Raw genomic sequence first — 24,893 nt, forward strand, 5'->3', positions numbered from 1 at the left:
TCAAAGGTCACTGGTGACATCATAATGTAGAGCTGTGTATCATCTGCATCGTCATGGTAACTGATCTTATTTCCTGTTATAACCTGAGCTAGTGGGGGCATATAGATATTGAGGGTCCTAGGATGGAGCCTTGGGGGACCCCACATGTGACCTCTGACCTCTTTGATGGGAAGTTTCCTGTTGAAATCTTAGTTCTTTATGTCAGACTGGAACTAATGTTAAAGGCGGACTGATCCGGGTCTGGTTTCCTGGTTCTGCTGCAGTTAGACCCGGTGTTATTGAACCGGACTGATTTCATGTCTCTGGTTCCTCTCCTGCAGTCGGACCGGACCGCTCCATCCAGCCCTTCGTCTCGGTCCAGAAGATCGCCAGGGCGAAGTGGGACTTCCTGTTGGAGGCCCGACGGATCCGGGCCGCCGAAGCAGAGGTAAGAGAATCTGGAGCCTTACCGGACAGAACCTTCAGAACCCGGTAACGGTCCGAGTGAGGAGCTGGGAACCGGCAGGAGTAAACAAGCAGCTTCCAGTAAGCCAATTAGCCGCTTAGCCTTCCAGCTCCAGCTCACTTCCTGGCCTTTATTTAGGCGTCTGCCTCCATCAGGCGACTCAGGTCGGCCTCAACGGTTCTGACCAGCTGGACCCACGGAACCAGCCACATTTGACCTTTTACCCGCTGATCATTGGTTCTTCAGAACAGCTGCCTGGTTTGGTCTGGGTCGGGTTGCAATGGACCACAGAACATCTGTGAGAAAAATGGAACCAGAAGTCTGTTCAAGAATTGATTCTGAACAGAGGATCTGTTCAGATCAGTGAATCAGTTCAGTGACTGAACTGTGGACCTGATGGTCTCCGTCTGGATGAGCAGGCTGGTCAAAGCAGAGCCCTCGGGCCCCGATGGGACCCATTCTGTCCCTGATGGGACCCATTCTGTCCCGATGGGACCCATTCTATCCCCGTAGGGACCATTCTGTCCCCATTGGACCCATTCTGCCCATTGGGACCCATTCTGTCCCCGTAGGGACCCATTCTGTCCCCATTGGGACCCATTCTATCCCCGTAGGGACCCATTATGTCCCCATTGGACCATTCTGTTCCTGATGGGACCCATTCTGTTCCTGATGGGACCAATTCTGTCCATCTTGGGACCCATTCTGGCCAAGATGGGACCATTCTGGCCCTGATTGGACCCATTATGTCCCTGGTGAGACCCATTATGTCCAAGATGGGACCCATTCCATCCCCAATGGGGCCCATCCGGGCAAAGATGGGACCCATTCTGTCCCCGTTGGGACCCATTCTGTCACCGATGGGGCCCATGCAGCTGGAGACTCGATGGACTCGGTGTGTGAGGGATGAATTGTTGTTTTGTTCTTTGGCCTGAATCGTCGTTTCCTCCTGGGGATTAATAAAGTTTCTCTTCTTGCAGACGTTTCGTCCGTCACGCAACCGACCAGCGGCTCGTCCAGCCCCACCCCGCCCTCCTCCCTCCACCTGCAGCCGACCAATCAGAGGAGGGGGCGGGACCAGCAGAACCAGAAGCTCTCTCATCACGAGGTCCAGCAGGTCGAGGTGGAGCTGGTGACCCCTGACCCCCGAGGCCCCGCCCCAAAGACCGGCATCATCCGGCGGTCCATTAAGTACTCTGAGACGGACCTGGACGCCGTGCCGCTGCGCTGCTACCGGGAGACGGACCTGGACGAGGTGAACTGGTTCTGGTTCTGGTTTCTGAGGGCCTGCAGGTTGTGATGTATTGATCAGAATTCATCGATGCGATAATCGCCCCGCCCCTGCAGGTGATGCGAGCGGAGGCCGAGGCCGCCGAAGAGGCCGATCTGGGTTTCAGCCGCAGCGTTCTGGGAAAGTCCTGCTTCAGCCCGGAGGACGGGTCGTCCAGGGAGCAGAACGGCCAGGTGGACGAGGAAGATGAGGAGGAGGAGGAGGGCGTGGCCAGCTGGGCCAGCGTCCGCATGCAGGGCGACCGCCAGCGGCAGCGCGCCGCCAGAGAGGAAGACGAGGTCCTCAGTCTGCTGCTGAAGGGGTGAGGGCGGCCGCCTCTGGTTTCCACGGTAACCACCACTCAGGTCTGACCCGTCTCCTCCTCCAGAACCACGGCGCCGCCGTCCGAGGCCCACGGCGGCCTGAAGTCGCCGGTGGCGGCGGGCGTCGCCCGGCGACCGTCGGAGAGCCAGCTGGATTCGTTCAGCCGCCACTTCGAGAGCATCATGGAGTCGCACCGCGCCAAGGGGACGTCCTACAGCAGCCTGGACAGCGTGGACCTGCTCACTCCGGGTCCACCTCCGTCTTCACCTTCGACCTGCCCACGCTCACCCCCGAGATACAGGTAGGCCGGTTCTGGAGGGCCGCCGCGTGGCACCGGGCCGCCGGCCGCTGACCCGTTTCTCTGTCCAGAGCCAGATCTGCGAGAGCGCCAAGCAGATCCTGGAGCTGAGCTTCGCTCCGCTGACCCGGCCGAGTCGTCCTCCGACACGGCCCTCGGCGCCGGGCCGGGCCCCCGGTCCGGTCCCGGTCTGAGAAGGCACGTGGCGCCGCTCCATCGTCAGAGACAGCTTCAGGAAGGCGACATCGGTGCCAGCGCTGCACAGCAGGTGAGTCCGACCCAAAGGTTCTGATCCAGACGGCTGCTTGTGACGGGTTCTGCTGGCTGGTTCTGTTCTGAGTTCTGCAGGTCGGGTTTTAGCAGAGATTCTGTTTCTGGACCTTCTGACTGTAGGGCCTGCTGCAGTACCACCGAGTGGCCACATGGGGGTAGCACCTCCACGCGGTTCTGGTCGTGTTGACTGGTTCTGATCAGCAGCAGAACCATCAGAACCCATTCAGATTAGACCATAGTTAACAGAACCAGCCGCTGCGGAAAACCCGATCAGTCTCTTAAGATCAGAACAAACCCGGAAACCAGAACGGATCCGATCAGAACCCTGCAGAACCGTTTGGGTCCATCACCGACCGCTTCACTGCATCGGCCCGATTATAGGTACAGACAGAACCAAGATGCGGGGAGCGACCCGTCCAAACGGACCGGACCGGTTCCGATTCCCGACCGCCGGGATTTTACTGTTCAGAGATGGAAACTAAAACCGAAGAGGAAAACAAAATTAAAAATCTGACGCACATCGTGGCCAGCCGGACTCGGCCCGGTTGGACCTCGGCCCGGTTGGACCTCGGCCCAGTTGGACCTCGGCCCGCTTGGACCAGCCGGACCTCGGCCCGGTTGGACCTCGGCCCGCTTGGACCTCGGCCCGGTTGGGCAAGCCGGACCTCGGCCCGGTTGGGCAAGCCGGACCTCGGCCCGGTTGGACCAGCTGGACCTCGGCCCGGTTGGGCAAGCCGGACCTCGGCCCGGTTGGACCAGCCGGACCTCGGCCCGGTTGGGCCAGCCGGACCCCGGCCCGGTTCTATGGTCTTCATGAATCTCTGTGGATCTCGGTTCGCCTCCTGAATCATCACCAGCTGGAGTATCTGCAGCAGACTCGGCGCCGGTCCGACCCGCGGTTCTGAGCCGACCCGTTCCCGCCGTCCTGCTGTCAGCCGCACCTGGAGGCCCGTTTCAGCCCGTCGCCATGGCAACGCTGAGTCACCGCAGATGGGAAAGATCTGTCACGACTCAGCGGCTGGTTCTGACACCTGCAGGGTCACATGACCAACAGAACCATCCGATGGGCCCCATCAGTTTGGTCCATCCATCAGAACCAAAAGGAAGCTTCCAGCCTCTAACACCCAGGACATCTGGGTCGGGTCCACTCCTTGGTTTCCCTCCAGAACCGATCCTTCAGGCCAGCAGCTTTGGTCTCAGCTGACCTCTTGACCTTTCCCTGCTCAGGTTTTCTGTGAAGGTTTCTTCTTCTTGGGCCGAAAATATCTTCCAACTTCCTGTTTCCTGTTCTGAGCGTTTACTTCCTGAGTCTCATTGGAGGGGAGGATCGGCCTTCCTTCTGAACCGACCCAATCAGAACCGACCCGAACAGAGCCGGGCTTTACTGAACCGACCCAAACAGAACCGACCCGAACAGAACCGACCCGAACAGAGCCGGGCTTCACAGAACCGACCCGAACAGAGCCGACCCGAACAGAGCCGGGCTTCACAGAAACGACCCAAACAGAGCCGGGCTTTACTGAACCGACCCGAACAGAACCAGGCTTCACCGAACCGACCCGAACAGAGCCGACCCGAACAGAGCCAGGCTTCACGAACAGAGCCGGGCTTCACAGAACCGACCCGAACAGAACCGGGCTTCACAGAACCGACCCAAACAGAGCTGGGCTTTACTGTCTGCCCCAGGAAATGGGTCAGAACCACAGAGTGCTCCTTGGAATGCAAACCAAGGAGAGCAGCCAAACAGCAACAGCAGCTGCTGCTCACACACACACACACACACAGTGGACACACACACACACAGTGGACACACACACACACACACACACACACACACACACACAGTGGACACACACACACACACACACACACACACAGTGGACACACACACACAGTGGACACACACACACACACAGTGGACACACACACACACACACACACCACACACACACACACACACACACACACACACAGGGACACACACACACACAGTGGACACACACACACACAGTGGACACACACACACACAGTGCACACACACACACACACAGTGGACACACACACACACAGTGGACACACACACACACAGTGGACACACACACACACAGTGGACACACACGCACACACACACACACACAGTGGACACACACACACACACACACACAGTGGACACACACACACACACAGACACACACACACACACACAGTGGACACACACACACACACACACACACACACACAGTGGACACACACACACACACACACAGTGGACACACACACACACACACACACACCACACAGTGGACACACACACACACACAGTGGACACACACACACACACACAGTGGACACACACACACACACACACAGTGGACACACACACACACACACAGTGGACACACACACACGCACACACACACACACAGTGGACACACACACACACACAGTGGAAACTCCCAGCTCTGGTTTCCTGGGAATGTGGGATGAATTGGATCCAGATCGGTTCTTTGAAGCTCAGAACTTTTTAGACTGCAAGCTGACACTCACACACACAGTCGTGCTTTCATCACTTGTGGGGACTTCACATTGACTTCCATTAATTTCTACAGCCTAACCCGTAAGGACAACTTCCCTCATGGGGACCAAGAAAACGTCCCCACAAGGAGCAATGGTCCCCATAACCCCACATTGTAGACAGTAGGTTCCCATAAGGATAGGAAAACCTGGTGCGCACACACACACACACACACACACACACACACACACACACTCGTTCTTTTCCATTTTTCCGGGTTTGGAGGGAAATTCCTCATGAGTTCATCCAGACTGAATCTCAGAGACGGGACGGAGAGAAAGACCTCCCACTCCTGTCAGAAAACAGAAACCTTCCTCTTCCTTCTCCTCCTCCACCCTGCCATTCATGTTGATCTCTAGCATCTGTGACCTCTGACCTCTCATTGATGTCTCCACCTGGGTCAGGTTCTGCTGGGCTCAGGGCCCAGTTCTGTCCAGGATTTGTTCTGAAGCAGAAGTTCAGCGAGTCGCAGACAGAAACTTCCAGGAAGGGAAGAGGAGACAAAGAGAGGAAGAGGAGGAGGAGGAGGAGGAGGAGGAGGAGGAGGAGGAGCAGGGAGGAGCAGGAGGAGGAGGAGCGCTCGGGTCGGCCCGGGAGGAAGCTCATACCTCCGAGGGAAACCAGGAGGATCGGACTGGGAACACTGGGAAGCCGAGGGAACGCCGCGGCTTTATGAGCCGCAGAAGAAGAAAAAGATGATGTCGTACCAGGATGATGTCATCATGCCTCAGAGGCGCCGAGGCCGTCTGATTGGCTGCTGAGCTGGGACTGTGGGCGGGGCCTGGTCGTCATGGCGACCTACCTGCTGTGCTGGGGGGGCGGGGCTCTGGAGGACCGGTACCTGCTGCCTTACCCGGCCGTGTACAGGTGAGCCTCTGGACCGGTTCTGATGGTTCTGGACCGGTTCTGATGGGATCAGGAAGCTCAGGATCTGCAGGTCAGCCCGGTGTGGACCCAGAACTCCTGAGATGGGTCAGAACCAGGTTTGGGCTGGTTCTGACCCATTCTGAGATGTCTGTTCACCGGCCACTTTATTAGGTACGGCGAGCTGAAACCGGATCGGATCTGGTTAGTTTTTTATGGCTCGGATACAAACTGGATCCTCGGAGGTTCTGAGGATTCCAGCCGGATCAGAACCAAGTCGGCCAGGTTCAACAGAGAGTCCGTCTGTCACAGCTGATTCTGGTTCTGTCAGCGGTTCTGTTGTGGTTTCAGTTGGACTGACACACCCTGGGCAGAACTGCAGCTCTGACTCCTCTCTGTCTGTCTGGGTTTGGTTCTGGTCGGGTTCTGATTCAGATGGTAGAACCGTAGCTCTGACTCCTCTCTGTCTGTCTGGGTTTGGTTCTGGTCGGGTTCTGATTCAGATGGTAGAACCGTAGCTCTGACTCCTCTCTGTCTGGGTTTGGTTCTGTTTGGTCCCAGCTATCTGTCCCGATCGGGTTCTGATCAGGTTCTGGTTCGGTTCTGGTCCAGATGGCAGAACTCTGCTCTGGTTTGGTTTGTTGGTTTAGAAACCAAAGCAGTTCAACACGACAGATGTCTCACTCTGCTTATATTTGCCTCTAATTAAACATAACCTGAAACTGAACTGAGCAGAACCGGAGGTGGTTTGGGTCGGTACCACTCGTTCAGACTGTCTTATCGTCATGGCGATCGTCTTTATAAGAACTCTTCAGATTGGAGGAAATGTTTCTAAATGTTTAGCTGCTTTAACCCTTTAAATGCTCTGCAGTTGTGGAGTCGGAATGGTTCTGGTTCTAGCATTAGGATTGGAGCTGTGGGTTTATTGGTCGGGACGGTTCTGATGGTTCAGATCCAACAGAGATCTGAATAGAACCGGTCCAAGAATCTGATGCAGTTTCTCCCAGAAAACTAGTTTAGCCTGGCGGTAGCGTGCTAGCTAGCTTGGCCTGTTAGCGGTCCATTTGGTTTTTATGTTACAAAATGTTACAAGTTGACATCAAACCTGAAAATACGCTTGGATAAAAATGTGTTAAAAAAAGAAAAAACATATCAATCAAATTTCAATGTTTTGCGGTTCAGTTAAATCCTAAATCAATAATCAGCTGGTGGAAAACTGGAAATTAATGAGAAAATATTTGCTTATTAAATATTTAAACTCCATTTTTTCTAGTATGAAGCTTTCATGTGTTTATTTTAGTCACGTTTTGATTCCCGGGATGTGATTGGTTGTTATTTTATCCAATTGAATGCAGGATGTGTGAGGCCCACTCTGATTGGCTGAAACAGACCTGCTTGTGATTGGCTAGTGGTGCAGACAGATCTAATCGCTGCCAGAACTCGATCTGAGTGAGATGTAAATATTCAGCATTCACAGAGATAAAAATGCTCAGATCAGTCTCACAGGGACATGCGAATATACCCATAATGCACTGCAGCCGCCATGATGGTGCGTCTTGTATTGACATCTATTCGTGATGCGGCGCCGCTACTATGTATTAGTCGGGAATATCTGTGGTTGGGAAAATGACAATCAGGCAAATAAATATGAAAAATAAGTCAATACTTTATTGATTGTCAACACTACAACAACTATAGAAGTCCAAGAGTGTCACGTTTCACAAAGGTTTTGATTTAAAATAAAGATTGAGAAAATGGGAGTCAGGTATGCTAGCTTGACTTTAGAAAGCTAGCATACCTGTGCTGCAGTTTGCCGTTTTTCGGTTCAGTTGGCACTAAAATAAGTCGACACACTCTGACACCTACACTCTGACAGGTCATCAGTACAGCAGCTGTTTAAATTAACCGCCATTTTCTGCTTATAATGACTGTAAAAAAAATATCGAGTCTGAAAATTCAAACAGCATGAAGCTGTAACAGACTGAAGGTTCTGTTTGAGAAATGTGTTTGTTTCGATTTCTCCTGATGCACTGACGCTAACCGCCACTCGGTGGGCTAGCGGAGCTGCCGTCTGTTGGTCGCCATGGCAACAGGTCTGCATGTAACGTAAAGCGACACGGAGAGCGAGAAAAAGCAGAATAAAAGCGGTTTAACGTTGTTTTACGCCTGTTTATCAGCATTACTTTCCCTCTGTTGGCGCACTGCAGCCTCGGTAACTTAAAACTGTAGAATGTAAATCATCAATCATCAAAAATACTTTGCTAAATTTTAACAAAGTAATTAACAGCAGGTATCATGTACAATTAAATGATTGACCAATATAAAGGAGAAATTTGCTCAGCCCTCTCCTCCATTTTGACAGAACTGACAGAAACCATTTATAGATTCACTTCCATCGAGAAAATGTGTTTTACATATCAAAGCTTCAACTATTTTCTCAGCTTTAATTAACAGAATTCAGGCAAGACAAGAGAGCGATTGGACCATAGTAAAGATGGATTCCAGCTCATCCCGCATTGGAACAGTTCGGGTTTACTGACACCCAAAGGAGCGCATCGCAAGCTGTAGCGGCTAATAGGCTAACTGTAGCGGCTAATAGGCTAGCTGTAGCGGCTAATAGGCTAGCTGTAGCGGCTAATAGGTGATGTCCAATCTAGTAATAATGAGTATTAATGGCTTTGTGATTTGGCAGTTCAGATTCAGGTGGCGGTTCAGGTTCGGGTTTGGGTCCTGGTTCGGGTTTGGGTCCGGGTTCGGGTTCAGAGGGTGGAGGACTGAATGTTGACGTTAGCGAGGAGCTTCCTGCTCTGGATGTTTCTCTCCAGCAGGAAGGAGCTGCAGACGGAAACATCCGGATTCCTCCAGGAAACTTCCTGTCCTCTGGGAGGGAAACGCTGCAAACTAGAACCGGGCTGAGGTTCTGGAGGTTCTACGGATGGTTCTGGTTAGCCGGTTCAGTGAGCAGCATTATTCAAGCTCTGCAGCTCAGACATCATGGGATGTTTGGTGGTGTGGTTGCCATAGCGACAGTGGGAGGGAAGCTGGGCCCGGTTACAGGAAGCGGGTCGGGTCCACGCTGCGGCTGACCCACTTCCCCCTTTCTGACTTCACTTCCTGCCACGGTACCAAGAGGTCCGACAGGCAGCCGGGCCGGACCGGAGCAGCACCATGGAGGACCGGGGCAGCCCTGCAGCTGAGCGGTGGGTCCAGGTTAGGGTTCTGGTTCTGGTCCAGGTTCTGGTTCTGGCTGGATGCTTGGTGAGTGTTGGCAGGTTCTCTCTGGACCCAGTTGTTTGGTTCTTCAGATGTTCATCAGAACTTTGGGCCAGTTTTGGGTTTCCAAGGATTCAGAACCTTTCAGACTCAGAAGTTCTGTTCTGTTGGTTCTGGGAGGTTCTGGAGGGTTCTGAGTAAAGCGTTGTGATGTTTGATTCTGAACATGTTGGAAAACTTCAAACATACTTGGATAAATGTCTGACCAGAACCAGAACCATGGCTTTTCAGAATAAAAGCATCAACTTATTGTTTGTGGAGACCTAGCAGAACCAGAACCAGTTCTGGTTCTGCTAGGTCCAGATTTGGATCTCCTGAGCCCAGTTCTGGAGGCCCGACCTGTCTGAACCGGTTCTGGGTCAGAACCACAGGATGTGTGCTAAATGGACCAACCTCTGGCCCGGTTCTAGAACAGAAGCAAGTTCTGTTTGGGTCGGTACCAATGGTCCAGACCAATCCAGCAGCTGTTTGTTTGCTGTGTTGCCATGGCGACGGGTCAGACCCGGCCTGCGGTTCTGTTGGTTCTGCTGAGTGACGGTGTGTCCTCGTGTCTCCAGGGAGCGTCCAGCGGACCGTCCCCCGGACCAGCCCGGCCCGGAGGTTCTGGAGGTTCTGACCAACGGCCTGAAACCGGACCTGCAGGCGGCCCGGCGCCTCGCCAAGCGGCTCTACGCTCTGGACGGGTTCCGCAAGTCCGACGTAGCGCCACACCTCAGCAAGAAGTCAGTCTGGGTCCAAACCCGGTCCGGAACCGGAGCGTTTGAGTTGGAGGTTCTGGAATGACCGAGCTTCCTGTTCTTATCCTGCAGTAACGACTTCAGCCAGATGGTGGCGCAGGAGTACCTGGAGCACTTCAACTTCAGCGGCATGAACATCGACCAGGCGCTCAGGTCAGTGCTGGGTCCGGTACCAGGCCCGGTTCTGGCCCGGTTAATGAATCAGTTTGCTCTCAGAGTGAAAGGTTCTGGTTCTGATTAGGGCTGCTGTAAACAAATATTTTAGTAATCGGATAAAAAAAGTAAAACGTTATTAAAATCTGTTATGTTAGAAAAAAATCTAACATAACAGCAGAGTTATTAACATCCGTCCCGTTTTTCACATTGGAGCTAATAGTTGCTTTTCTGCAGTTCAGAACCTGTAATAATAACCTGTAATAATAAACTAATAAACTGTAATAAACTAATAATAACCTGTAATAATAAACTGTAATAATAAACTGTAATAATAAACTAATAATAAACTGTAATAATAAATTAATAATAAACTAATAATAAACTAATAATAAACTGTAATAATAAACTAATAATAAACTAATAATAAACTAATAATAAACTGTAATAATAAACTAATAATAAACTAATAATAAACTGTAATAATAAACTAATAATAAACTGTAATAATAACCTGTAATAATAAACTAATAATAAATTAATAATAAACTGTAATAATAACCTGTAATAATAAACTAATAATAACCTCTAATAATAACCTGTAATAATAAACTAATAATAACCTCTAATAATAAACTGTAATAATAAACTAATAATAAACTGTCATAATAAACTAATAATAAACTGTAATAATAAATTAATAATAAACTGTAATAATAACCTGTAATAATAAATTAATATTAAACTGTAATAATAACCTGTAATTATAAACTAATAATAACCTCTAATAATAAACTGTAATAATAAACTAATAAACTGTAATAATAAACTAATAATAAACTGTAATAATAAATTAATAATAAACTGTAATAATAACCTGTAATAATAAATTAATATTAAACTGTAATAATAACCTGTAATAATAAATTAATAATAAACTGTAATAATAAACTAATAATAACCTCTAATAATAAACTGTAATAATAAACTAATAATAAACTGTAATAATAAACTAATAAACTGTAATAATAACCTGTAATAATAAACTAATAATAACCTCTAATAATAAACTGTAATAATAAACTAATAATAACCTCTAATAATAAACTGTAATAATAAACTGTAATAATAAACACAACCACTTTCCAAGTTGACCTGGAGAAAAATCATACAATCTGAAATTCTTTTCTATTTAATAATAAAGAGGCAGGCTCACAGATACGCTTATAAAAATGTCTGTGATCCAGCTTTTAGTTTTTCATCTTCAGTGAGCTTAATACAGAGGTTCCCAAACTGTGGGGCGCGCCCCCTAGGGGGGGCGCCGTGCCATTGCAGGGGGGTCGCGGGAAGCCGTCTGGATGAATAAACAAACCCTGAACGCTGTATGCGCCGGGTTTTTACCTTAGAATGGCCAACTCTGTGATTCCTCTGTCAGATTGATACAGTAGGGCTTCCACACTTCCCATATCTGTGTCCTCTGCCACTTTTATCAGCAGTTAAAACTGTTTAATCCGTTGTTAACATGTTGTAACCTGTTTTTCCGAGCCGTCTTTAAACGCAACATGAGCGCTACGACGCTCGCGCTGGGTTTCCACCTGTAAGGAGAAGGAGACCTGCTGCAGGTGTTAGAATCATGGCAGCAAAACGCAAAGAACTTTTCACAGTTTTTCCCCCAAACTGACCGACTGTTGAGTGAAGCTGCTGGATGGAGGTAAAGTTAGCTAAAGGATGGCTAGCTAATGTTAGCTAAAGGATGACTAGCTAATGTTAGCTAAAGGATGGCTAGCTAATGTTAGCTAAAAGATGGCTAGCTAATGTTAGCTAAAAGATGGCTAGCTAATGTTAGCTAAAAGATGGCTAGCTAATGTTAGCTAAAAGATGACTAGCTAATGTTAGCTAAAGGATGGCTAGCTAATGTTAGCTAAAAGATGACTAGCTAATGTTAGCTAAAGGATGGCTAGCTAATGTTAGCTAAAAGATGGCTAGCTAATGTTAGCTAAAAGATGGCTAGCTAATGTTAGCTAAAAGATGGCTAGCTAATGTTAGCTAAAGGATGGCTAGCTAATGTTAGCTAAAGGATGGCTAGCTAATGTTAGCTAAAGGATGACTAGCTAATATCAATACAGCACCTTTAGCTTAACAAGTAGCCTGTTGGCCACCGATGTTTTTTCTCTATGCTAAGCTACGTACATTCATTTTGCCCCCCAAAAAGTCGATCCCCCCCAAACCCCACCCCTCCCCCACGCGTCGTTCAACCAGACAGACATTTCTAGGGGGCCAGAAAAAGTTTGGGAACCACTGGCTTTATGGATGAACCTGGCCCAGACATTTATAGCTTTGTGTTCATGTTAGCGACGGGATTTGACGTCTTCGTTCGTCGCACAGAAACATCCACCAGCTACGTGCCGCCACGGTGCGCTCTGCGGAGTGATGTGAAATAAATGTTCCGGTTCGTCTGTAAAGCTACACTTGCGTTAAAAATCTAATGCGCAGCCGCCCACGGGCCGAACTGGAAAACTGGACGTTATGCCGCCAACACGTAGCTTCCGTCAACAACTCAGGCGGAAGTCGGAGCTCCGCTCAACGCAAATAACGACCCGGCCGGAACACGGCGGCTAAATGATGAAACATTATTTAACGAGGCTTCCAGGCAGGTAAATGTTGTTCGAGGAACTTTAATAATCGAGGAACTCGAATCACTCAAGGAATCGTTTCAGCCTTATTTCTGATCCAGTGTCTCTCTGACTTCTGGTTCTGGTTCAGGACGTTTCTGACCCGATTTGCTCTGATGGGAGAAACCCAGGAGAGAGAGAGAGTCCTCGCTCACTTCTCCAGGAGATACAGGCAGTGTAACCCTGAGACGATGTCCACTGAAGGTACCTGAAACACACCTGCCTGTCTCCCACTCTCGCTCTCTCTCTCACACTCTCACTCTCGCTCTGTCTCTCTCTCTCTCCTCTCTCTCAGGCAGCATCCACACCCTGACCTGCGCCGTCATGCTGTTGAACACGGATCTCCATGGAAACGTGAGTGTCTCCTTCGTCTTCCTCATCGGGTTTACTGATGTGGTCACATGACTGGCTTCCCAACAGGAATTCCATTTTTTAATATTTTTTTCCCCAAAATATCTTTATTGGAATTTTAGCAGTTCAGACAAACAGCTTGAACAAGTATGACAGCAGCAGTCATACTACTACTGTAGCAGTAGTAGTAGTATTAGCAGTAGCAGTAGCAGCAGTAGCAGTATTAGCAGTAGCAGTAGTAGTAGCAGTAGCAGTAGTAGTAGCAGTAGTAGCAGCAGTAGCAGCAGTAGCAGTAGTAGTATTAGCAGTAGTAGTAGCAGTAGCAGTAGTAGTATTAGCAGTAGCAGTAGTAGTAGCAGCAGTAGCAGTAGTAGTATTAGCAGTAGCAGTAGTAGTAGCAGTAGTAGCAGCAGTAGCAGCAGTAGCAGTAGCAGTAGTAGTATTAGCAGTAGTAGTAGCAGTAGCAGTAGCAGCAGTAGTAGTATTAGCAGTAGTAGTAGCAGTAGCAGTAGTAGTATTAGCAGTAGCAGTAGTAGCAGCAGTAGCAGCAGTAGTAGTATTAGCAGTAGCAGTAGTAGTAGCAGTAGTAGCAGCAGTAGCAGTAGTAGTATTAGCAGTAGTAGCAGCAGTAGCAGTAGTAGTATTAGCAGTAGTAGTATTACTGCTGTTCAGGTCAAAATAAAATACAAACTGAAAACAACAAAATGCCTCCCAGTCCTGGTTCTATTGCCGCCCGTCACATATTCCACTTATCACCTTTAAATTGAAACAGATTCTTCTGATGTTGATTTATTTATAATAATGTTTATATATGAATCAGATGCTGTCTGTAAGTTTGCCGCTCCAGACCTTTACTCTGTTTAAGGAAGTGAGTCTTGTTGCCGTGGCAACGACCACAGACAGCAGCGGGTCTGAGGGTTTCTGCTGTAACCGAGCCGAGGCGACTAGCAAGCGAAGCGACCTCTGACCTCTTGTCTGTGCAGAACGTGGGGAAGAGGATGTCCTGCAGCCAGTTCATCTCCAACCTGGAGGGACTGAACGACGGGAAGGACTTCCCCAAAGACCTGCTCAAGGTGTGTCCCCGTCTCATGTCCGCCTGAACGTCCCCGCAGGCGTCCCCGTAATGCAGAAGTGTCTCTTTAACTTCCTCTCTGTGGATCTAATCCCACTGCCTCTTAATTTACCCAGATTACACGTGGTGACATGTGGTCGCAAAACAACAATCTTCACAGAATCTAGAAATGTTTTCATGTTCAAATTACCATATATCGGTGAAATAGGACTTATTATTCACCATTGTTCATAATTTTACTAAATTGCCGTCATGTTTTAATAATACTCATAATTACAAAATATCAGAATCTAAAAAAAAATCCAGATTTAAAAAAGTTGTTTTTGCTAAAATATTACCATAATCCTAAAGTCATATAACAGAAATTCATTAAAATCCAGAAATGCCCTCATAATTATCCAAACTTTCATATATTACCAAAAAACCGAATCATATCTCAGTTATCTTGTTCTGAAATAATTATTTGGTGCAGATTATTCTCATATTCCATAAGTGCTGTCAAAATGCTGAAATGTCCCTATAAATGGATTTTCCCATAATTTAGATACATGTCCAAAATTGGACAATAGTGTCCCTGTCCTAAAATGTCTGACACTAAAAGACACCATTCATGTTGTCTGAGCCAAACACTAGAAATGTTCTTGGAATTTAAATACACTTTACAATCTAGAACAAAACCTAAAATGTTATGATTATGAAAAATGGATTTAAAGATGGTAAAATAAGTCACAAATGTTTTCATAATGAAACAGCCGATAAAATGTACTGATAATCAGTGATGGCATAGTCACTGTGAAAAAGTAACTTAGATTACTGATTACTTGATTTGGAAAGTAACTGAGTTACATTCAAAGTAACATTTGTAGTTACATTCAGCAGCTGCTAACAGCAACGCTCCGCCACCTGTGAAAATTACTTTGAGCTTTGCCAAAACTTAATTGCAAGTTATTTTATAATGATAACATCAACATTGTGTCTCCACTTATAAGGTTGAATTGAAGGGGAAATTTTTTAATAGTTACAACAGTACGAAAAAATCTTTCGCAATTTTTGCGTGTTTTATGTGGTCTAAAAGTGTCTAGAAAACTATAAATAGGATTTTAGAATCCCTCATAATGGTGATTTTGTTTGATAAATTAGAATTGTTTTGTGTTTGGTTGTTTTGGTTCTGATAATCTAGAAATATCCCAGGTTTAAACACACACACACACAGACCTGTTTTTCTCTCTCATCTGGACATCACGTCGACCTAAACTCGTCTTTTTGGGGACACAAACTTTAAGTGGGTCTGGGTCCATGGATGTATTGATGGACATGATGGACATTTCATCCGCAGCACGTTGCCTTAGCGACAGCATCCCTGTTCGCACTCAGACCGGTTCTCATGGCTGCTGTGGGTAGTTCTGTCTGTCTGGTATGTGTTCATGTCTGAGTGGGTCGGTTCCACCTCAGCCTCGGAGCGGTCGACATGAATTTGCGTCACCTTTTCACCTCCATCATGCTCATCATCATCATGTGTGTTGCCAGTGTGTGTGTGGAGCGTTTGCTGAGCTGACGGCTGGAGCAGAGAGTGTGTGGGCAGCAGCTCAGACTGACTGAGAGGCAGAAAAACAGGAATAATTTGCTCTCCTCTTCCTGGTCTGATCCTCCATCAGTGTTTGCAAGAAGAAACAAGAAACTTCTGCTGAAATGTCTTGGCAATTAAACGACTTACTTTATAAGCATTATTTATTCAGTGTAATGAGAGAACAATATCTGATCAGAGAATTAATCTAAATGACGCTTAAAAACCTGTTTGAGCAACACAGGAGCATGGAGATAAAGCCGCATTCATATGTTTGATGATCTCAGTGTTTTGGTGTCCAAGACTAAAACTTCTCCTGTGGTTCTAGTACATGAAGACTCCTTAAAATGATAATATGAATCCTCAAACTGACTGGAAACCAGTGACCTGAATGTGACACTGGTCTAGTTCCAGACTGAAGGAATTGTTGGGAGATTGTGCAAAAATTTATAGATTAGCCTAATGAAATCCAGGGCGCAGCCTGTGGAGTTGTGGGGCGCAGCCTGTGGAGTTGTGGGGCGGAGCCTGTGGAGTTGTGGGGCGGAGCCTGTGGAGTTGTGGGGCGGAGCCTGTGGAGTTGTGGGGCGCAGCCTGTGGAGTTGTGGGGCGCAGCCTGTGGAGTTGTGGGGCGGAGCCTGTGGAGTTGTGGGGCGGAGCCTGTGGAGTTGTGGGGCGGAGCCTGTGGAGTTGTGGGGCGCAGCCTGTGGAGTTGTGGGTCAGATCTCCCTGACTAACCACGGTGTTGGTTGGTGTTGGTTTGTCAGGAAGGTGAAATGCCAGGAGCCTTAAATCCCCGTTAAGTTTTACTTCAGCAGGTCTTCGTCACTGTGTCGACGCCACAGCACATTAGTCATTTGTGACATAATTCACTTGATTTATACATTTAACTTTAATAACTCAACATGGAATATTTAAAACGTTTCAGTTGCAGCTCAGTGATTTATGTTTTTTTAAATTGCATTTTAATTTAATTTACAACAAATTATAAAAAAAATTGTGTTAAAATATTGTTGATATTTCCACAAAAATATTTAAAATAAATATTTTAAATATTTATTCTGAAAATACAAAATAAAAACATTCAAAATGATTTTATATTCTGATAAGAAATTGGACAGCAATAAAAATGTGATTTTAAAACATTAAAGTAAAATGAATAGTTTAATTTTCAGTTCTGAAATGATATCAATGCTCCTCTTCATGGCTGAGCTTCATCTACATTCAGCTCATGACTGGCAGCCGGGGGCGGGCCTTAGCTGCTGGCTCTGTCCTCTGATTGGCTGCTGAGCTCAGAGAAAATGCGCATTGAGAGAGAGAGAGAGAGAGAGGAGGAAGAGGAGGAGGAGGAAGGTAAACAGTCCTTAACAGTTCAGTCTGAGGAAGAGGCGGAGGACTGAGATCACCTGAAGAAGACGAGGGATTCTCCTGCAGGAGGAAGAGGAGGAGGAAGAGGAGGAGATCAACAGCTGAGGAAGAGGAGAAGGGATTGTGTCAGATTCAGGGCGGATCAGGAGAAACTTTCCTCCTCTGTCTCCCCACCTTCATCCTCCTTCCTCTCCCTCACTCTCTCTCCGTCTGACTGTGTGGGTGTGCTCGCTCGCCCCGGCCTCCCTCTCTCTCCTCCTCTTCATCGTCCTCTGGGTTTTGGCCGCTGCTGATGCGTCTCCTTCGTCACACGTTTATTTGCAGTCCAGGGATTCTCTTCGCCGCCGCTCCGAGTTGGGATGCGTTTGTCTGGGTGATCGAGGCGTCGCATCGCCGTGGTAACCGCCTGGCCGGACCGCCGGGACCGCGCAGAGTCTGGGTCTGATTAACGAGACGGGAGGAAGAGGAGGAAGAGGAGGCTCCTTCAGAAAGTCTGATCAAACCTTTAAATACGTCATCGATCAGAAGAAACGATCTCTGCACCAAATGGACCCAGAAGTCAAACGTCTGCGACTCTAAAACAGAATCTGATTCGTTTCTGCCTCAAATCTGAAAAATATTTTTATTCTGGTTGAAGAAATAGAAACAGTTTGGGTCAGGAACCAGAAGTTTGATCTGGACGCTTCTGGACCGACCCAGAACTCTGACCGGATCTGCTGGAGGAACCGGATCCATCAGAACCAGAAGAACCTCTAACAGCCCCTCCAGACTGTGTTCCCCCACCATTCGGATCAGAACCGCTCCGCCTCCATCCGGACCCGAGTCGACCTGGATCAGCCATGATCGGAGTCAATAGCATTCACTCCTCGGGTCGGAACCGTTCGCGCTCGCTGTGCTCGGTCCGAAGCGGCGCCAGCCGGGACTCCAGGGAGTCGGACTTCCGGTACCCGCGGGCGCCCCGGTCCCGGTCCTTGAAGCCGCTGGCGTTCCCGGACCTGCTGGGCAAGAGCCAGGACCGGCAGCAGCACCCGCAGAACCGCAAGAAGAAGGTAGAGCTGGTACCGGGAGGTCCAGAACCTACAGAACCTCCAAATCTGTCCTGTTAGAAATTACACATTTACGTTTCTGGGCTGAATTTTCTGGTTGAAATTATAACTAAAATAATTAAAAAGTAAAGGTTTTATGAAATATTTCAGGTTTTAGAGCTGCATGTTGCCCTGCAGCCACCAGGGGGCAGCGACTCCCCTGCTGCTGACAGACCAGCAGCAATTCATGGGAGAAGAAATGAATCGATCTGATCTGACAGGAAACAAGCTGGAGCATTAATCTGACTTTAACCTTGGATTCTGGCCAAAAAGTCAAAATTTCAGCCATAATTTGATCAAAGATATTAATAAACATGATGAGATGTTAATAAGCATATTAACATCTCATCAGCATATTATTCTAATCTGGCTTTCTGGCTGTGAATCCCATCAGCTCCTGCCTCTGCTGGCTCAGAAATCCAGATGTGAACGTCGACGTAACGTCTGGTTTACGGTGGCAGGAGAGGTCTGCAGCTCTACTGCCACCTGCAGGTCGGAGGGGGCGTTGCGTTTCCTTGTAACGCCCCCTCCGTTTCTGTGCAAACTTTCATCACAACTACGTTATTCTGCAGGTCGCTTCACATCAAGTGCTGTGACTGCAGCCAAGTGGGCATTTCCAAGCACCCAGGTGTTGGCCACACCTGATTGGACGAATATTACACCTGTCATTCAACGTTGTTTTTTAAAATATTACTTGCTTAAAGGTTGTGAGTTTAAATATTGCTAGCTTAATTGCAATTAGCTTAAATGTCATTAGCTCTCTCTAAGCAACAATAATCTCAGGCAGGTTGAGACATTGTCCTATATCCCTCCTTCCGTCTTTAGCGCAGAACGTCAGGTTACATTTCAAGTTAAGATAACGGTTCCTGTCTGGCCCGGTTCCTGTCTGGCCCGGTTCCTGTCTGGCCCGGTTCCTGTCTGGCCCGGTTCCTGTCTGGCCCGGTTCCTGTCTGACCCGGTTCCTGTCTGACCCGGTTCCTGTCTGGCCCGGTTCCTGGCTCGGTTCCTGTCTGGCCCGGTTCCTGTCTGGCCCGGTTTCTGGCCCGGTTCCTGTCTGACCCGGTTTCTGGCCCGGTTCCTGTCTGGCCCGGTTTCTGGCCCGGTTCCTGTCTGGCCCGGATCCTGTCTGGCCCGGTTCCTGTCTGGCCCGGTTCCTGTCTGGCCCGGTTCCTGGCTTGGTTCCTGTCTGGCCCGGTTCCTGTCTGGCCCGGTTTCTGGCCCGGTTCCTGTCTGGCCCGGTTCCTGTCTGGCCCGGTTCCTGTCTGGCCCGGTTTCTGGCCCGGTTCCTGTCTGGCCCGGTTCCTGTCTGGCCCGGTTCCTGTCTGACCTGGTTCCTGTCTGGCCCGGTTCCTGTCTGGCCCGGTTCCTGGCTCGGTTCCTGTCTGACCTGGTTCCTGTCTGGCCCGGTTCCTGTCTGGCCCGGTTTCTGGCCCGGTTCCTGTCTGGCCCGGTTTCTGGCCCGGTTCCTGTCTGGCCCGGTTCCTGTCTGGCCCGGTTCCTGTCTGACCCGGTTCCTGTCTGGCCCGGTTCCTGTCTGGCCCGGTTCCTGTCTGACCCGGTTCCTGTCTGGCCCGGTTCCTGTCTGACCCGGTTCCTGTCTGGCCCGGTTCCTGTCTGACCCGGTTTCTGGCCCGGTTCCTGTCTGGCCCGGTTCCTGTCTGACCCGGTTCTGCTCTCTCTGCAGACGCTGTACAGCTCCATCAGGAACGAGAAGCTGCAGTGGACCATGTGAGTGTAAACATGTTTCCTCGTTTCGCTCTCACTCTCTTATTCAAGCTGCTGTTGCCGTGGCAACTGTTCCCGCTTCTCTGCCGGCTGTAATTACAGGTCGGCATCCCAACGCCCCGGCAGCGTGTGTGTGTGTGTGTGTGTCTCCTAATGACAGCCTCATGGTTAATCACCACCTGCAGCACCAATCAGAACCAGAACACAATCAGGACCCAAACAGAACCGGGTCCTGATTGGTCCCCTGGTTCCACCAACCAGAACCCAGACACTGGGTCTGGATGGATGATGGTCGGATGGCGGTTGGGTAATCTGGCGGAGCATCTGGGTCTCTAACCAGAACCAGAACCGTCTGACGCAAACTCTTCATCTTGTAGTGATGAAGAGGAGCTGAGGAAGTCTGTGTCGGAGCTGGCCGACGCCCGCACCGACTCCGCCTCCCAGACCATGCGGCGCGTCGCCGGTGGCAACCCGCTGGTGGGCGTGGCCCAGCAGGCCGACGGCGAACTCTACAAGAGCGGCTTCCTGGTGAGGAAGGTCCACGCCGACCCGGACGGGAAGAGAAGTACGGGCTACTCTTCATCCTCCTCCTCCTCCTCCTCCTCCTCTCCTCCTCCTCCTCCTCCTCCTCCTCCTCATTGGCTCCATGTTGTTTCTGTTTCAGCTCCGCGGGGGAAGAGAGGCTGGAAAACCTTCTACGCCATGCTGAAGGGTCTGGTCCTCTACCTGCAGAAGGTAAAACACCTGGACTGCGTTTCCCATCAGCCCCTGCTGCAGTAGACCCGCTGCCATCCGGTTCTGATCCGTTAGTGTTCCGAGCCTTCTGCGACCCGGTAAAGGGTACCAGAGTCTCTAGCTTCTTCTGCTGCAGAGCTCCGCCTAGTGGTGAGACTGCAGACTGCAAGCAGCAGGGGGAGACAAAGGACACATCAACATTTAGATCAGGTTCTGGTTCTGGTTCTGGTGAAGATGATGAGATGAAGTTCAGACCAGAAAGTCCAGAGAATCCAGATAAACATCACATTTATCCAGAACCGTGACGGTGGTTTGGGTCAGAGGTCTTTCTACATGTCCGGTCCTCCTGATGGACCGCGTTCCGTCTGCATCGGGTCGGGTCGGGTCACGGTGCGTTTGTGTCCTCACAGGACGAGTACCGGACGGAGCGAGAGCCGACGGAGGACGACGTGAAGAACGCCGTGTCCGTCCACCACGCCCTGGCCATGAGGGCCGCCGACTACCGCAAGAGACCCAACGTCTTCTACCTGAGGACGGCCGACTGGAGGGTCTTCCTGCTGCAAGCGCCGTAAGGAACCCGCCAGCGCCCCCGCTGGTCCGGAGGACATGATGGGCGGGGACGCTAGAGGACGCTAGAGGACGCTAGAGGACGCTAGAGGCCATTTGGGGACACTAGAGGATCTAGAGGCCATTAGGGGACGCTAGGGGACACTAGAGGACGCTAGGGGACACTAGAGGACGCTAGGGGACCCTAGGGGACGCTAGAGGACGCTAGAGGACGCTAGGGGACGCTAGAGGACGCTAGAGGCCATTAGGGCACATTAGAGGACATTAGGGGACGCTAGAGGACAAAAGCTGTAATTTGAATGTTTTAGGTGAAAATTGTTTGACTTCAACTGCAAAAGACTTTTAGAAATGTAACAAAGTGGCAGAATAATAACAGCAAAAGCTTGAAAAACCGGAAACGAAAACGTTCAGTGAAAAAACCCAAAAGAATTAGAGATGAGCTCAGAACGGAGCTGCAGAGCTAACCGGTCACAGCAATTTAACAGCTAAAGCTAGCTCAGAAGCTAAAGCTAGCTCAGCAGCTAAAGCTAGCTTAAATGCTAATGGTGTTAAACAGCAAAGCTTTTTAAAATCGAACATAAAATGGCCGCTGTATTCCGATTGTCCAGTAATCTCCTCCCTGACTTCTTCTTCTATGGTCCTCCAGGAGCGCTGAGCAGATGCAGTCCTGGATCACCAGGATCAACGCCGTGGCGGCCATGTTCTCTGCTCCTCCGTTCCCGGCCGCCATCGGCTCCCAGAAACGCTTCAGCCGCCCGCTGCTGCCCGGGTCCAACACCAAGCTGACGCAGGTAGGGACCGGAACCCGACCGGGACCAGAACCCGACCGGGACCAGAACCCGACCGGGACCCGTCGGGTTCTGGTTCCGTCCTCACAGTGTTTCTCTCTCCAGGACGAGCAGCTCCAGGCCCATGAGAACCGGTTCCGGGCGGTTTCCTCAGAGCTGACGGAGCTCGCCGCCGCCACGCCCGACCGCAGGGTCAAAGGTCGTGAGCAGGAGGAGCAGAAGCTGCGGCGGGAGTACCTGGAGTTCGAGGTGAGCTGTCGGGTTCTGGTTCTGGTTCTGAACTCCTCAGGTTGGAGACCAACAGCAGCAGAAGAATCACTGAGTCCAACCGGGTCGGAACGGTTCTGAACAGGTCCAAATGGTTCTGGTGGATCCAACCAGAACCTCCTGAATGTTCTGAATGCTGGAGCAGGACGGGTCGGCAGAACCGGGCCAGAGAGGGAAAAACACCTTCTGCTGAGCGCCAGATGGTCCGACAGAACCGGCAGCCGGTTACCATGGCAACAAGCTGCTGCCGCCGGCGCCGGGACACGGAGGAGACGAGAGGTCCGATCAGAACCAGAACCATAGAGGTTTAATTCTAGGATCCGGTTTGGGAAATTTCTGCTTTCTGTGACCTGATTGGTTCTGATGGACCGGATCAGAACCGGTCGGATCAGTACTGAAGTATTCAGTCCCAGGCTGTTTCACCAGAACCAGAACCCACTCTTGACCCGGTTCTGCTCCTCTCTCCTGCAGAAGACGCGGTACGGGACGTACGCCATGCTGCTGCGGGCCAAGATGGCGGATGGCAGCGCCGACCTGGCCGCCTTCGAGGCGCGGCTGTGCGGCGACGGCGGCCTGCAGAGGGCGCACTCCAGCCCCTCGCTGCCCCAAGACGCCGCTGCCGCCCGGGACAAGAGCCGCGGCGCTAAGACGTCCCGCAGCCTGAAGGCCTCGCCATCCTCCTCCTCATCTTCGGTGACGAAGAGCAGCGCCAAGGAGGGGGCGGGGCCAAAGAACGGCCAGAGGGCGGAGCTTCAGAAGCAGAGCAGCAAGCAGGAGGAGGCGGCGTAACGTTCAGGCGCAGTCGGACAAAACGCTGAGGCACTTTGCTCCCGGTGAGACATTCGAGGTCGGCAGGAAAACAGACGCTCTTTCAGGAAGCACTTCCAGCCGCCGGCCTTTCACAATAAGAGCTTTATTTCCTGTTAGTCATTTCAGGGCAGCAAGCTGAGAGCGGTGCGTTCAGGGTCACCAACACATCATAGGAAATTATAGTTGCATCGTCTCAGATGGAATCTGAGAGGAAACAACCAGAACCTCCAGAACTGCTGGACCAGAACCGTCACGTCTCCTTCCTTCAGGTTCTGCTGGAGACAAACAGGAGGTACGGAGAACCATTAGGGACAAAAAACTGATCCCCATGTAACCTGCAGATCAGTCCAAACTGATGCAGAACCTCTGGTTCTGGACCCGGTTCAGAGCAAAAATGATCCAGGTGTGAAATTCATTCACAGAATTTAAATTGAATCCTGAATTCAGGAACTGAGGAACCAAAGATCCTCTGTGCTGGAAGATGTGTCACTCCTGTTTTTATTTGACCAGATTCTGTGTGTGTGTGTGTGTGTGTGTGTGTGTGTGTGTGTGTGTGTGTGTGTTCATCAGAACCAGGCTGTAGTTCTCTGTTGCTGCCACTGGGGGGGCGACAGTCAGAACCAGAACCATTTGGTACTGGATCTCTGCTGAGGAGGGTCCGATGTTTTAGGCAGAAGAACCAGGAAAGCTCACTGAACTGATCCAGTTCAGAACCCGATCAGAACCAGAAGTTAAAACGTCAGAATGAAGGTTTTCTGCTGTTAACGGACCGGTTCTGATCCGTCTCCAGCTGGCAGCAGAGGGAACCGGATCAGAACCAAACTGTTAGAGAGTCGGGTTCTTTTCTCCCCTGACCCATCAGAACCAAACTGGGTTCTGTTCGGATTCCGACTGGATCAGTACCTGAGGATTGGTGACACCAGGAACTGTCCAGAACCGGGTCACAGAGGTACCACCAGAGCCGGTCTGGTTCTGGAACTTTCTGGTTCTGTTGGACCAACCCGTCCTCTTCCTCAGGCTGCAGATGAAGACCTGGACCGGTTCTGGTTGGTCCAGAGCAAACAGAACCACTTCAGCTTCTGGTTCCGTGTAAATAAGGTGGACCGGATCCGTCCGGACCTCAGAACTCTGTTGTAAATACAGTTGGACCTTCAGAACCGGAAGAAGCCATACAGCCGCACTTTGCTTTGAGTTGGAACCGGGTCAGATCGGACCGGACCGGACCTGTACAGACGTCACTTCCTGTCTCGATCCGTAGAGCAAAATAAAAACATGGACCGGAACCGAACATCTGTGTCGGGTTTTTATTCCAGTCGATTCTGTTCCGGCGGGTCCAAACCGACCAGAACTTCCTGCTGAGGAAGGTCCAGTAGGAAAATGCTGATTCTCCTTTAATTCAGAAAAATTAAATTTGAACATTAAAAATTCCTAATTTTGGTTCTGATATTTTTTCGTGTTTTGGAGAAATGTTGGATTTTTTGCTCTGTTGACCTGCAGAGATCTTCTATTCAACAGCGAAGCACACTCTGCTGGCTAAATGGGATTAGCAATCTGATTATCAGCTGGTCTAAAACCAATTCACTGTTTTTATTATTCCAGTTTAGGAATAATAAACTTCAGCCAGGTCAGAAAAATGACCAGATTACCTCAAACGCCTCTTCATGAACAGCGTCAGAGGTC

At 49.8% G+C, this 24,893-nt stretch overlaps 1 protein-coding gene across 5 annotated transcripts; it reads left to right on the forward strand.

Moving 5' to 3' along the window:
- Positions 1-2,466: 2,466 nt before the first annotated feature.
- On the forward strand, positions 2,467-24,501 carry psda (pleckstrin and Sec7 domain containing a). Of its 5 annotated transcripts, XM_081616524.1 has the most exons (14): positions 5,766-6,052; positions 9,880-10,044; positions 10,132-10,212; positions 12,976-13,088; positions 13,180-13,238; positions 14,219-14,308; positions 20,006-20,049; positions 20,424-20,611; positions 20,711-20,781; positions 21,192-21,349; positions 21,995-22,139; positions 22,242-22,385; positions 22,875-23,236; positions 23,331-24,501. In XM_081616524.1, exons 1-13 carry the CDS (start codon positions 5,976-5,978, stop codon positions 23,190-23,192), a joined length of 1,653 nt encoding a protein of 550 aa, XP_081472650.1. In that variant the 5' UTR covers positions 5,766-5,975; the 3' UTR covers positions 23,193-23,236; positions 23,331-24,501. The 5 variants fall into 5 exon arrangements, with proteins under 5 accessions (XP_081472651.1, XP_081472652.1, XP_081472650.1 ...); XM_081616525.1 differs by lacking the exon at positions 5,766-6,052 and adding an exon at positions 2,467-2,605 and having other exon boundaries at positions 22,875-24,501; XM_081616523.1 differs by having other exon boundaries at positions 5,767-6,052; positions 22,875-24,501.
- The last annotated feature ends 392 nt before the right edge of the window (positions 24,502-24,893 follow it).

The sequence above is a fragment of the Poecilia reticulata genome, chromosome 15 (assembly GCF_904066995.2).
Source record: "Poecilia reticulata chromosome 15, P_reticulata-male-v2, whole genome shotgun sequence".
In the NCBI taxonomy this organism is placed as follows: domain Eukaryota; kingdom Metazoa; phylum Chordata; class Actinopteri; order Cyprinodontiformes; family Poeciliidae; genus Poecilia; species Poecilia reticulata.